The sequence below is a fragment of the Mandrillus leucophaeus genome, unplaced genomic scaffold (assembly GCF_000951045.1).
Source record: "Mandrillus leucophaeus isolate KB7577 unplaced genomic scaffold, Mleu.le_1.0 Scaffold174, whole genome shotgun sequence".
Classification (NCBI taxonomy): Eukaryota; Metazoa; Chordata; class Mammalia; order Primates; family Cercopithecidae; genus Mandrillus; species Mandrillus leucophaeus.
Genome location: NW_012101743.1, coordinates 3,822,381 through 3,836,774, shown reverse-complemented (window position 1 = coordinate 3,836,774; position 14,394 = coordinate 3,822,381). Strand labels below are relative to the sequence as shown.

The window sequence follows — 14,394 nt, the reverse complement described above, 5'->3', positions numbered from 1 at the left end:
TTGAAATGGAGTCTTGCTCTGTTGCCCAGGCTGGAGTGCAGTGGCGCGATCTCAGCTCACTGCAACCTCCGCCTCCTGGGTTCAAGCAATTCTCTAGCCTCAGCCTCCCAAGTAGCTGGGATTACTGGTGCCCACCACCATGCCTGGCTAATTTTTTTTGTATTTTTGGTAAAGACGGGGTTTCACTGTGTTGGGCAGGCTTGTTTCGAACTCCTGACCTCAAGTGATCTACCTGCCTCAGCCTCCCAAAATGCTAGGAATTACAGGCATGAGCCACTGCCGCCAGCCTCATTTTTAAGACTAATATTCCATTATATGTATATACCACATTTTGTGTATCCATTCGTCTGTCAAGGGGTATTCGAGTTGCTTCCACTCTTGGCTATTGTGAACAATATTGTTATGAACACAGATGTGCAAATATTCGAGTCCCTGCTCTCACTTCTTTTGGATATATACCGAGAAGTGGAATTTCTGGGGTCATTTGATAATTCTATTTTTATTTTATTATTTATTTACTTGTTTATTTTGAGACAGAGTCTATCTGTGTCACACAAGCTGGAATACAGTGGCACGATCTCAGCTCACTGCAACCTCCGCCTCCCAGGTTCAAGCAATTCTCCTGCCTCAGCCTTCTGAGTATCTGGGATTACAGGCACGGGCCACCACACCCTGCTAATTTTTTATATTTGTGGTAGAAATGGAGTTTCACCATGTTGGCCAGGCTGGTCTCAAACTCCTGACCTCAGGTGATCCGCCCACCTCGGCCTCCCAAAGTGCTGAGATTACAGGTGTGAGCCTCTGCGCCCCGCCGGTAATTCTTTTTTGTTTTTTGTTTTTTTTTTTTGTTTTTTCGAGATGGAGTTTCACCCTTGTTGCCCAGGCTGGAGTAAGTACAATGGTGCAATCTTCCCTCATTGCAACCTCCACCTCCTGGGTTCAAGCGATTGTCCTGCCTCAGCCTCCTGAGTAGCTGGAATTACAGGTGCCCACCACCACACCCAAATCATTTTTGTACTTTTAGTAGAGATGGGGTTTTACCATGTTGGTCAGGCTGGCCCGGTAATTCTATTTTTAATGTTTTATGGAACTGCCATACTGTTTTCCATGGCAGCTGCATCATTATACATTCCCACCAATACATGAGTGTTCCAGTTTCTGCACATCTTTGCCAACACTTGTTATTTCGTGCTTTTTTGATAGTAGTCCTCCTAATAGGCGTGAGATGATACCTCATTGTGGTTTTGATTTGCATTTCCCTAATGACTAGTAATGTTGAACGTATTTCCATATGCTTGTTAGCCATCTGTATACTGTCTTTGAAGAAATGTCATTCAAGTGTCTTGACCATTTTTTCAATTGGGTTATTTGGGTTTTTGTTGTTGAGTTATAGGAGTTCTTTATATATTCTAGATATTACCCCTTATCAGATAATATGGTTGACAAATATTTCTCCCATTCCATGAGTAGTGAAAAGGCAACCCATGGAAGACATGGAAACAATCTGTTGATTGTGTCTTTTGATGCACGGAAGTTTCTAATTTTGACATAGTCCAATTTATCTATTTTTTACTTTTTTTAAATAAGAGATATACTTTATCTTTTTGTTTTATTGTGGTAAGAACACTTAATATGAGATTTGCCCTCTGGATTTTTACTTTTGTTGCCTGTGCTTTTGGTGACCTGGTGTATTTTTTTTAAGTGTTAATAGATTTTTTTCCCCAGCTTTATTGAGCTATAATTGACAAATAATATATATTTAAATTTTACTGTGTGATAATTTTTTTTGGGGGGGGGTTTTTTTTGTTTCTTTTTCTACCAGGCTGGAGTACAGTGGCACAATCTCAGCTTACTGCAACCTCCGCCTCCCAGGTTCAAACGATTCTCCTGCTTCAGTCTCCCAAGTAGCTGGGATTACAGGCATGCACTACCACGCCTGGCTAATTTTTGTATTTTTATTTACTTATTTTTTTGAGACGGAATCTCACTCTGTCGCCCAGGCTGGAGTGCAGTGGCGTGATCTTTGCTCACTGCAATCTTTGCGTCCCGAGTTCAAGCAGTTGTCATGCCTCAGCCTCTGGAGTAGCTGGGATTACAGATGCATGCCACCACGCCCAGCTAAATTTTGTGTTTTTAGTAGAGACAGTGTTTCACCATATTGGCCAGGCTGGTCTCAAACTCCTGACCTCAAGTGATCATCCTGTCACCTCGGCCTCCCAAAATGCTGGGATTATAGGCGTGAGCCACCGTGCCTGGCCCAACGTGATTATTTTATATATGTATACATTGTGAAATGATTACCACAATCAAGTTAACACATTCATCACCTCACATAACACATCACCTCACATAGTTACACTTTTTTAAAATAACAGCTTTATTGAGATATAATTCACATGCCTGAAATATTCACCCTTTAAAGTATACAGTTCAGTGAATTTTACTATATCCATAGACTTGTGAGCCTATTACCACAATGTAAATTTAGAACATGTTCATCACCCCTCAGAGAAACCCTACCCATTAGTTGTCACTCCTCATTCTTCTCACCACTTCTACCCCAAACTCCAGGCAGCTACTAATCTACGTTCCATCTCTATAGATTTGCCTATTTTGGAGATTTCTAACATTTTTAAATGAAAATTAGTTTGTAGGGTCTTTTTCACATTAAAATATCACATTTTATAAGTTGAATTTAAATGAATATTTTACTTCCATGCCGTATTGTTTCATTATGTTATCAGTGTGAATTTGTGGCTCCTTTTTTACTGTGTTGATTATGGTTGTGCCAGTGTGCTTTATGCCTTTGGGAGACCCTCTTCAGAAGACTGCCATCAAAAAAGTCCTAGAAAGCAATGGATTGATTCCATTATATCCACTTTTGACATTTTCTTTGTTATAGCAAGTGTGGTATTTTTTTCCTAAACAGGTCAGGAATATCCCGCTATAGTAGAATTTGCACCTTTTCAAAAAGCTGCAAAAAAGAAGACTAAGAAAAGAGATACCAAAGTCGGAACTATCGATGATGGTATAGTATAGCTCTAATTATATAATGCTATTGCTGTGGGGTTTTTAAAAATAATATCTTTGCAAGAGTTAATTCGACCCCAAAATTTTAAATTAGAAAATATACAAAATAAAGTAAGTGAGAAATGTTATTTGCCAATGGAAGCTTTGCTTAATTGTTAGAATAGAGAGGGTTTTTTGCACAGAATTTCTGCTCTCTTTGGCTAGGGCATTTCATTCTTCAACCATTGAACAATATAATGTTGACTATTGAGTAACAAATCACCATAGGTTTATTGATTAGAAAATAGTGGAAAGGCCGGACGTGGTGGCTCACGCCTGTAATCCCAGTACTTTGGGAGGCCAAGGCAGACGGATCACCTGAGGTCAGGAGTTCAAGATCAGCCTGACCAACATGGAGAAACCCTGTCTCTACTAAAAATATAAAATTAGCCGGGTATGGTGGCACATGCCTGTAATCCCAGCTATTCGGGAGGCTGAGGCAGGAAAATTGCTTGAACCCGGGAGGCAGAGGTTGCAGTGAGCCGAGATCGTGCCCTTGCACTCCAGCCCGGGCAACAAGAGCGAAACTCCATCTCAAAAAAAAAAAAAAAAAGAAAAAGAAAATAGTGGACAAAAAATCAGGTTTCAAAGTTTAACAGGTGCTTCTTGAGGCCTCACCATTTTTATGATTATTGACTTTTGGTTTCCATTTATAAAGAAGAAGGTTTGAAGTGTCGTAGGAAAATTTCCATACCCAGGTAACTTTATATAAAGTAGCTGAAGTTGTCCCTCCTATTTTCTGGTCTTTGAATATACAGTTAGCTACACACATAGGTTGAACAGGAATAGAAGAACTGAGACCAGGTGCGGTTGCTCACACCTGTAATCCCAGCACTTTGGGAGGCCAAAGCGGGCAGATTAGCTGAGGTCAGGAGTTTGAGACCAGCCTGGCCAACATGGTGACACACCCCATCTCTACTAAAAACACAAAAATTATCTAGGCATGGTGGCAGGCACCTGTAATCCCAGCAACTTGGGAGGCTGCTGAGGAAGAAGAATTGCTTGAACCCAGGAGGCGGAGGTTGCAGTGAGCCGAGACCACGCCATTGCACTCCAGTCTGGGCAACAAGAGCAAAACTCCGTCTCAAAAAAAAAAAAAAATACAATAACTGAAAAACCAAAATAATTGCCATTTAAGGTATACTGGCTCCAGGTTTTGAGACCTTTGTAATGTTATGTTAGATAGCTGTTACACAACTCTTTATGTTGGATAAGGACTTAGGCCCATATTTTATATCAGATTGATGTTTTAGAATCATCTAGTTTAATTTCCATCATTTGTTACTATTACAGGTATTTTATTTAAAAAAAAACAGTAAAGACTCAATAACACATAGCTGTGATATTGGTTTTATTACAGATTTAGATCTGGAAGACTTGATCAAGTGACATATAGAAACAAGCAATATAGTGCCTTAGATGTGTCACCCTTTCTGATGTCAGAGGTCAGAGGTCTAGGAGAGAACTCCAGGAATTACAGTCACCTCAAGTGCCACACCTAGGACTTCTCTCTAATTTATATTTTTGGAACACCTAACTTAGTTTAGTAGGACAGTGACTTTTTTTTTTTTTTTTTGAGACGGAGTCTCGCTTTGTCGCCCAGGCTGGAGTGCAGTGGCCGCATCTCAGCTCACTGCAAGCTCCGCCTCCCGGGTTCACGCCATTCTCCGGCCTCAGCCTCCCGAGTAGCTGGGACTACAGGCGCCCGCCACCTCGCCCGGCTAGTTTTTTGTATTTCTTAATAGAGACGGGGTTTCACCGTGTTAGCCAGGATGGTCTCGATCTCCTGACCTCGTGATCCGCCCGTCTCGGCCTCCCAAAGTGCTGGGATTACAGGCTTGAGCCACCGCGCCCGGCCGACAGTGACTTTTAAAAGCAAACTATGTAATACCCCTAGTGGTTCTGTTATAATGCATGGTGTCTCATTTTTCCTGACCTCCGTGTTATACCAGATTCCTATAGTGAGTATCAGTTATAGGAGTTCTGAGAGCAAATGACCAATTAAGCTCTAAATAGTCTACCTTGTGGGTATGGTTTGGTTTTTTTTTAATCTTCCATGAAGTAAAAAATTATTTGATAAATCAGTATCCTAGATAATGTCTTCTTTTTTGCTTAAAGTCTATTATGTTTTCTGTTTCCTTAAATGATTATTTAGATCCAGAATATAGAAAGTTTTTGGAAAGTTATGCCACAGATAACGAGAAAATGACATCTACCCCGGAGACACTGCTAGAGGAAATAGAAGCAAAAAATAGAGAATTAATAGGTAAGTGGGCAAAAGGAATTAGGGCAACAGCCTTTTCATCACAGTACCTAAGTCTGTCTCCTACCTCCCTCAGTTGCTAGCTGTGTGACTTCGGGGAAGTTACTAACTTCTCTGAGACTGTTACTGTAAAATGCAGATGGTAATACCTGCCTCACAGCATTATGAGAATCCATTAATAAGGTGGGAAAAATTCTTCGACCTATTTAGTGTCACACAAATGTAATATCAATACAAAAAGTTTGATGGCTGATAAGGAACGTTTAGACAGTGGTAAGCCTTTGAAGGTCAATTGGTATTTCCTAGGAATAAGTTCATATTCCTGAAAAAATTTTGACTTGAAAATACCAAAAAATGAAATTAGTTACTGCAAAATTGAAAACTGCTTGAGGAATTCTAGCTTGGATGTTGGTTCTCAGTAATAGGCTGTCACTACTATATCAGTAGCTGTAAACATGAGCATAATCTTTGACCCAGGATTTCCACTCAGGAATTTATCCTAAGGAATATGTGGGGTTTTTTTGTGTTTTTTTTTTTGTTGTTGTTGTTGTTGTTGTTTGCTTTCTCTCTCTTTTTCTCTTTCCCTCTCTCTCTCTGTCTCTCTCTCTCTCTCTGTGTGTGTATGTGTGTGTGTGTGTGTGTGTGTGTGTGTGTGTGTGATGAGTCTTGCTCTGTCGCCCAGGCTGGAGTGCAGTGGCGCAATCTCGGCTCACTGCAACTTCCGCCTCCCGGGTTCAGGCGATTCTGCTGCAGTATCTGGATTCTCCCAAGTAGCTGGAAGTACAGGCACCCGCCACTACGCGTGGCCAATTTTGTGTTTTTAGTAGAGCCGGGGTTTTCACCATGTTGGCCAGGCTGATCTCGAACTCCTGACCTTAAGTGATCTGCCTACCTTGGCCTCCAAAAGTGCTGGGATTACAGGCATGAGCCACTGTGCCCGGCCAGGAATACGTGTTTTAAAAAATGGCTGTAAGGCTAATAGCTTATTCAGAATGTTGAAAATGAAAAATATTCTTCCAAAACTTGACTTTTATTAATAGGTGCATAGTATAAGCACATTTCCGGTAACTTTCTTAGAATAAATTCCCAGAAGTGAAATTATGGGGTCCAAAGGATTAGATATTTTTAGCCCCTTCCCCCCAACTTCTTCCAGTTGAACAAGTTTACACTCAGTAAAACAAGAGAATGTCCTAAGTACTTAATTCTCATCAATTGGGAATAACTCTTTTAAGAAATTATTTTGTTGTTTTAATTTGAATTTCTTCACTTTTTAAAAGGTATTTTAATCCCATATTGTTGAAATCGAATGCTGTAAAACTTCTTTCTGATATTACAATTGTGATCTTTCCACATAAGGGGTGTACACATTTTCCCACCTTGGGTGGTTGGCAGGGAATGTCAGAAATGGAATCCTTTCTAGGGATTGATAAGTATTATTAATAATCTGTTTACATTTATGTAGCTAAAAAGACAACCCCACTTTTGAGCTTCCTGAAAAACAAGCAGGTAAATCTTTTGTCTTTATAGTTCTCTCAATACTTTAATTTCATTGCTTTGCATTCTATAGATATTTTAAGAGCATTGGGTTTCTAGAGGATAAATAGATTCTTTTTCCACCATTACTCTTTAAGGATTTGTCTTGTTGGTCTCACTTTCTGGCCCTCTCTTTCACTCTGGTTGTTGGACCAGGAGTTCACTCTACAAACCTGGAATGTTCTTAGGTTGTCCCAGAGACACTCTTTTGATATTCTGAAAGCCTCTGGAGAGATAGTAAGGCAGCAGTGGAAGACTAATATTAGCAGGTCCTGGTCTTCATTGCCTTTCGTTTTCTGGGTGGAGTGGGGGTAACGGTGGTAGAATGCCACTTTGTAGAAAGTAGGAAGGAAAGATTATTTAGTCGGGGTCTACCATGCCTTCGGGATTGATTAGGGTTTTGGTGATGATTATTTTATTTGAAGACTTGTGTTGATGTTTCTTTCTAGAGAATGAGAGAAGAAAAGAGAGAAGAAAGAAGGAGGAGAGAAATAGAAAGAAAAAGACAAAGAGAAGAAGAGAGGAGGAAATGGAAAGAAGAAGAGAAACGAAAAAGGAAAGATATAGAAAAGTTAAAGAAGATAGACAGAATTCCAGAAAGGGACAAATTAAAGGATGAACCAAAGATTAAGGTATGAGAGTACTGAAGCTGACTGCATGTTGCTAAAAATTGCATGTATCTACTTCTTTAAATATGCATGTGTCTTGTGTTGGTGTAAATGAATTTTTTGTTTTGTTTTTGCTCTTTTGGGGGAAGTGATCCAATAAAAATCTTTCCTGTAATGCTAATAGTATTAGTTTTTAAATTTAAGATCATTTAAAAGGATTTAGTAGTATGTTATTTCTTTGGTGCAGATCTGTGCCATTTTTGTCATTGAAAATGTTTGATTTGTAGACTACTGTCCTCTAAATTCATAGTAAATGAGGGCTTAGGGCTGGCTGGCATGATTTATGGGTTTTATTCAGCTTTTCCTTCATAATTGATACATGAAGTTACCTCATTTGTTTGTTTTCCACTGTCTTCAGGTACACAGGTTTCTGTTACAAGCTGTGAATCAGAAAAATGTAAGGACCAAGTACATGATACAGAGCATCTAGTATCATGTCACACACACAGGTCTTAGCTAATAAGTCCTTTTGGTGGTGGTGGTGGTAGTGTTACTTGTTGAAAACCCCTTCAGATTGACTTGAGTCTTCTTAAAAGCTGAACTATTTTATTATAAATTTCTACTTTAAAAGGAAGCCCAGGTGACTTCCTGATGCTCTGCTATGTTCCCAGAAGCTTCATTGACATACAGCCGGAGGACAACCATGCCTCATCTTCTTATACGCTTCTCATAACTGGCTGCCTTGTGGGAGGACTAGGGATAAATACCCTGCATTATGTGCCTTTCCCTCTCACATGACTCCCATAGTATCTTCCTGCATATAGCTGGGAATCTGTGAGCAGCAGATTCGGATTCATGCATTGCATTTGGGAAGAAGAAAATCTGCAGAAAGATCCCAACCTTGCCACTTCCCTTCTGAGGGCGTGGCTTGGGTAGCCCTTGTTTCAACATATTTCCTGGGGAAGTACTAGTACCTAGTACTTCAGATAAAGTCAAAGAAAATCTCACAGAGAGGGTGACAGGGTCTCCTTATTTTACTTCCTGAAAACTCAGCAGTTTATGTAGTAAGGGTTCCCTAAGTCTCTACGGGGCTCATTACTGGTGATGAGGGGCTTGGGGGAGGATGGAGTTTCTCATCTTAATTCTTTCCAGCAATCTCTCTGTCTGCTATGCCACAAGTGACTTGACTTGCTATTCCTAACAATCAGCAAGGCAGAAGGTAGAGCCAGCCATGCTAGAGACATTCATTAATGTTCTTATTAGAGTAATGAACACCTTGGTTTCTAATAAGGATGTTCATTGGAGAAATAAGAGCACTTCCAATGAAACCTGTACATGGTATCCTCACTTCACACTGGTGCTTCTCAGTGTGCATTTTGGACTCACCATTTGCAGTGGCTGTCTGCGTGCCAAAGTGCTTCATGCTTATGTCTTGTGGTGCTTTGCCTTTTGCTTAGTAATTTACATGATGCCTTCACCCTGAGATGAACCTTGTATGATGCCTTTACTCTGAGACTTGAAATTCTTCTATTTTGCCTAAGAATCTCTCTGATTATCCAACACTTGGAGGTATTCTCGAGAGATTTATAGCAGGGATGTGAGAAACAATGGCATTTTTGAACATGTGTCAGTATCTATGGCATTGAATACAGAGTTCCTACTCAGTAGAGATGGAACTTCACTATTTGGTTGTATAAGGCATTCAGATTTTTAAATCAAATGCCAAATAATTATTGTTATTCATCTCTAATGGCAAGATAATTGTACCATCATAAGTATGTTATTCTCAGGCTCAAGGCAAAATTATTCCTGCAATGGATCTCTCCTTTGGTGACCAAGATATTTGTCATTCCAAGCACTACATAAAAACAGTCCCAACAGAAATGATCTGCCTAGCACTTAAAATTTGTGGACTGTTTCCCATCAAGTTATATCAAAATGCTGGTTTGCTACAGAAGCATACTTCAAAGTATGCATTGGTTCACTTAAAGGTTGACCCACTTAAAGCCAAAGGAGGCCGGGCACAGTGGCTCACACCTGTAATCCCAGCACTGTGGGAGGCGGAGACAGAAGGATGGTGTGAGCCCAGGAGTTTAAGACCAACCCGGGCAACATGGTGAGACCCTGTCTCTACAAAAAAATTTAAAAATTAGCCAGATGTAGTGGCGTGCACCTGTTGTCCCAGCTACTCAAGAGGCTGAGGCAGGAGGATCACTTGAGCCCAGGAGGTCAAGGTTGCGGTGAGCCATGTTCACGCCACTGCACTCCAGATGGGCAACAGAGTGAGACCCTGCCTCACAATAAAAGCCAAAGGAGTCTTGATCCTATTGCCACAAAGTGATTAAACCACTTCGTTCAAGTGGATAACACTTTAATAGCATCCTTTTAGTAAATTACTGCTCTTGTGCACTAGTTGTTCACCTGAAAGGTTAAGCGCACCTGCAGAGATAGGGGGCCTTGTCTAGTCTAAATTTTAAATATTTGGTATACTGGGTTTTTAATAGAATCAGAAGATAGTGTCCCAGCCTTCAAAATAAAAATAAACATTTTCTTTTTAAAGCTGCTCAAGAAGCCAGAAAAAGGAGATGAAAAAGAATTGGACAAAAGAGAAAAAGCCAAGAAATTGGACAAAGAGAATCTCAGTGATGAAAGAGCCAGTGGGCAAAGTTGTACATTGCCCAAGCGTTCTGATAGTGAACCTAAAGATGAAAAACCAAAGAGGTCAGTAGTCAAGGACTCTTTGTTATGTTTGATTTATACATGCTAGTTTTGCTGCTATGTCCTAGACATATACCTGAATTAAGATAAGCTGTTTTATGCAGGGCAGGGGGATGAGGAGGAACGGTTTCAGATATATCCTTGTATCTTAATCTGGGTGAATGGTTTTGGGGTTTTGTTCCTTTTTAAAACGCTAGTATTTTTCACTCTGCTCTAAAAGTGCAACCTCATTGCAGGGGCCAAATCAGAATCACAGTGTTCTGCATTTGTGATTACAAGATCTTTCAGGGTTCTGTCTCAGAGTTGTTTTTCATGCAGACCTGAAGATGAGAGTGGCAGAGACTACAGGGAGAGAGAACGGGAATATGAACGAGATCAGGAGCGCATTCTTCGAGAAAGAGAGAGGCTGAAGCGGCAAGAAGAAGAGCGCCGTAGGCAGAAGGAGCGCTATGAGAAAGAGAAGACTTTTAAGAGAAAAGAAGAAGAAATGAAAAAAGAGAAAGACACACTTCGGGATAAAGGAAAGAAGGCTGAAAGTACAGAATCAATAGGCAGCTCAGAAAAAACTGAAAAGAAAGAAGAAGTGGTCAAGAGAGATCGAATAAGAAACAAGGTACTGATTGTCATTAAACTTGTTTATGAGGGTTTTTTTTTTCCCCTTTCCTGCAAGTGTAAAGGAAGGGCTAGTTCACTGTTATTATAGAATTTTTTAAAGGGGAACTTTAATAATCTGCAAGTTTTTGTTTTTCTTTTTTTTTTTTGAGACGGAGTCTTGCTGTGTCGCCCAAGGTGGACTGCAGTGGCGCAATCTCGCTCACTGCAAGCTCCGCCTCCTGGGTTCACACCATTCTCCTGCTTCAGCCTCCCGAGTAGCTGGGACTACAGGCACCTACCACCATGCCTGGCTAATTTTTTTGTGTTTGTAGTAGAGTCGGGGTTTCACCGTGTTAGCCAGGATGGTCTTGATCTCCTGACCTCGTGATCTGCCTGCCTCGGCCTCCCAAAGTGCTGGAATTACAGCATGAGCCACCATGCCCGGCCAACTTTTTTTCAGTCTTGGCTGGGCTTTTATTAACTTACTATAGAAATTGTAAACATACACAAAAGTAGAATAGAGAATAGTATGATGGGCCAGGCGCAGTGGCTTACACTTGTAATCCCAGCACTTTGGGAGGCTGAGGTGGGTGGATTGCTAGAGCCTAGGAGTTCTAGACCAGACTGGCCAACATGGTGAAACCCCGTCTCTACTAAAAATACAAACATCAGCTGGTTGTGGTGGTGCACACCTGTAATCTCAGCTCATCCAGGCTGGAGTACAGTGGCATGATCTTGGCTCACCACAACCTCCACCTCCCGGGTTCAGGTGATTCTCCTGCCTCAGCCTCCCGAATAGCTGGGACTACAGGTGCGAGCCACCATGCCTGGCTAATTTTTGTATTTTTAGTAGAGACCGAGTTTCACCATGTTGGCCAGGCTGGTCTCGAACTCCTGACCTCAGGTGATCCTCCTGTCTTAGCCTCCCAAAGTGCTGGGATTATAGGCGTGAGCCACCGTGCCCAGCCTAATGTCTTTTTTTAATAGGACCTAAACAAATTACACAAATTATACTTGCTTGAAATGTCTCCTTCAGTTCTTTTTTGTTTTTAATGTATTTTTTGAGACAGTCTTGCTGTGTCACCCAGGCTGGAGTGCAGTGGCATAATCTCAGCTCGCTGTAGCCTCAACCTCCTGGGCTTAAGCGATCCCCCCGACCTCAGCTTCCAGAGTACCTGGGACTACAGGCATGCATCACCACGCCCAGCTAATTTTTAATTTTTTTTGTAGAGATGAAGTCTCCCTATGTTGCTCAGGCTGGTGTTAAACTTTTGAGCTCGACCGATCCTCCCAAAGTATTGGGAATACAGGTGTGAGCCCTGCACCCAGCCAAGTTTTCTTTTAATTTAAACAATTTACCCTTCTCTTGTTTTCCTACCATTTGTTGCAGAAACCAATTTGTCTTGTAGGGCTTTTCCTGTTCTGAGTTGGCAGATTACATCCCCGTGGTGTTAACATGTTCCTCTATCTTCTGTGCTTCCTTTAAAACTGGCACTTAGGGCCGGGCATGATGGCTTATGCCTATAATCCCAACAGTTTGGGAGGCCAAGTCAGGAGGATCACTTGAGCCCAAGAGTTGGAAACCAGCCAGGGCAACATAGGGAGAACCCGTTTGTACTAACAATGTAAGAACAGCCCAGCGTGGTAGCGCGTGCGTATAATCCCAACTACTAGGGACCTGAGGTGGGAGGATCATTTGAGTGTGGAATGTCGAGGCTGCAATAAGCCATGATCGTCCCACTTGCTCTTCAGCCCGGGTGACAGGGTAAGGCCCTGTCTCCAAAAAATAATTTATTTACCCAAGCATATAAAATAGTAGTTACAAAATGGTTGCTTTTCTTTGGAGATGGAGAGAGGAAGTAGGCAAGTTGTCATTTACCATGCCCTCACATTTTTGGTCTTAAATGACTTCACTTGAGTATTACATAACTATGACTCTTAAAAATCCCATATAAAAGCTTAATAGCATTGTTGTAACAGTAACATATTTTATTGTACTTCAGGATCGTCCAGCAATGCAGCTTTATCAACCAGGAGCTCGAAGCCGAAATCGACTCTGTCCCCCTGATGACAGCACCAAGTCTGGAGATTCAGCAGCAGAAAGGAAGCAGGAAAGTGGTATTAGCCATAGAAAAGAAGGAGGAGAGGAGTGATAAGTCCAGATGGCCTTAGGTGTCCTGACTGTCTAGGCAGCCAAAGAGCACACGTTAAGCAATCCAGAAGTGCCTTCAGGGCAAAGGAATAGAGAGAAAGGGAGTCGCTGTGCTGGTGGGGTACACTGCAGAGGAGTAAGTCTTGTGTCAAAGCAGGAATCTGATCTGAGATTCAGAATTGGAAGTACAATTTCATTGCTTTTGCAATTTCTACAATTAATTTTAAAGTGTCAGAAAAAGGTGACGGCGAGGACATGCATTGCAATTTGCAGGGGGAATTGTCAAGGAAGACTTCATCACATATGACACGAGAGAAAAGTAAGAGCTGGTTCTAAAATCAAAAGCTGTTGTTCATCCTGAATTAATTTTCTGAGTTTGGGTAGAGCAGAGTCGCTTTGAAGCCTTGTTCTGATCTAGTTCTATTGCATTGTTGATGATAAGTGTTGACTTTGGGTAGTGTAGAAGCAACAAGCATGTCCTTGTAGTACAAGTACAGTGAAGGATAGATCACACTTTCATTGATGCAAAAATTTAAATAGTTATGTTACTTCTGTATCCAGTGTCCTAAAGTTTTAGGATTAGTTTTAGTTTTTTGTTTGCTTATATGAGCTTAGCATAAAGAATATTTTTAAACATCATGTTTTGTCTTCAGCATTTTTTCTATTAAGAGGTGAAATGTAGTCCTTGTTTGATTCTTGACAATCCAGTGTGCGTTTGATCTTAGGTCTCATGATCTGAGTGCATACCCTCTCCAGGAAGGAAACTGCACCAATGTCTATTCCTGTTAAATAGCAACTTTTAGTCTCAGCTTGTTTTGTTTTGATGTCAATAAATAGTAACAGCATTCAAGTGTGAAGCTAAGTGTGTTTATTAACTTTACTAAATAGCTATGAGTTTTGAGAAATTAAATTTTTGACATCTGACATCACTCACCTTCTGGCGAGGCCGAAGGGAGCTTTAACTCATGGCAGAAGGTGAAGCAGGAGCAGTCATCTCACCCAAAACTTCTCTACAAATAAAAGTCTATTAATTTAAACAAAATAGGCTGGACGTAGTGGCTCACGCCTATAATCACAGCATTTTGGGAGGCCTAGGTGGGTGGATCACTTGAGGTCAGGAGTTTGAGACTACCCTGGCCAACATGGTGAAACCCCATCTCTACTAAAAGTATAAAATTATCTGGGCGTGGTGGCGGGCACCTGTAATCCCAGCTACTCGGGAGGCTGAGGCACGAGAATTGCTTGAGCCTGGGAGGTGGAGGTTGCAGTGAGTCAAGATCGTGCCTCTGCACTCCAGCCAGGGCAACAGAGCAAGACCCCATCTCTAAAATAATTTTTAAAAATTAACTGGGCATGGTGGTGTGCACCTGTAGCCCCAGCTACTCAGGAGGCTGAAACTGGAGGATCACTTCAGTCTGGGAAGTCAAGGCTGCAGTGAGCCATGATCACACCAGTGC

At 41.3% G+C, this 14,394-nt stretch overlaps 1 protein-coding gene across 2 annotated transcripts in view; it reads left to right on the top strand.

Annotated features, from left to right (window-relative positions):
- Nucleotides 1-13,794, top strand: part of UPF3B (UPF3 regulator of nonsense transcripts homolog B (yeast)) — a 19,270-nt gene extending 5,476 nt beyond the window's left edge. The window contains exons 4-11 of one of the 2 annotated variants that reach the window (XM_011977166.1): nucleotides 2,930-3,028; nucleotides 5,225-5,335; nucleotides 6,795-6,838; nucleotides 7,315-7,497; nucleotides 7,892-7,930; nucleotides 10,034-10,194; nucleotides 10,510-10,804; nucleotides 12,789-13,794. In XM_011977166.1, the coding sequence (XP_011832556.1) occupies nucleotides 2,930-3,028; nucleotides 5,225-5,335; nucleotides 6,795-6,838; nucleotides 7,315-7,497; nucleotides 7,892-7,930; nucleotides 10,034-10,194; nucleotides 10,510-10,804; nucleotides 12,789-12,938 (1,082 nt within the window). In that variant the 3' untranslated portion in view covers nucleotides 12,939-13,794. The remainder of the gene's footprint in view (nucleotides 1-2,929; nucleotides 3,029-5,224; nucleotides 5,336-6,794; nucleotides 6,839-7,314; nucleotides 7,498-7,891; nucleotides 7,931-10,033; nucleotides 10,195-10,509; nucleotides 10,805-12,788) is intronic. The other variant, XM_011977167.1, reaches the window with a different exon arrangement.
- The last annotated feature ends 600 nt before the right edge of the window (nucleotides 13,795-14,394 follow it).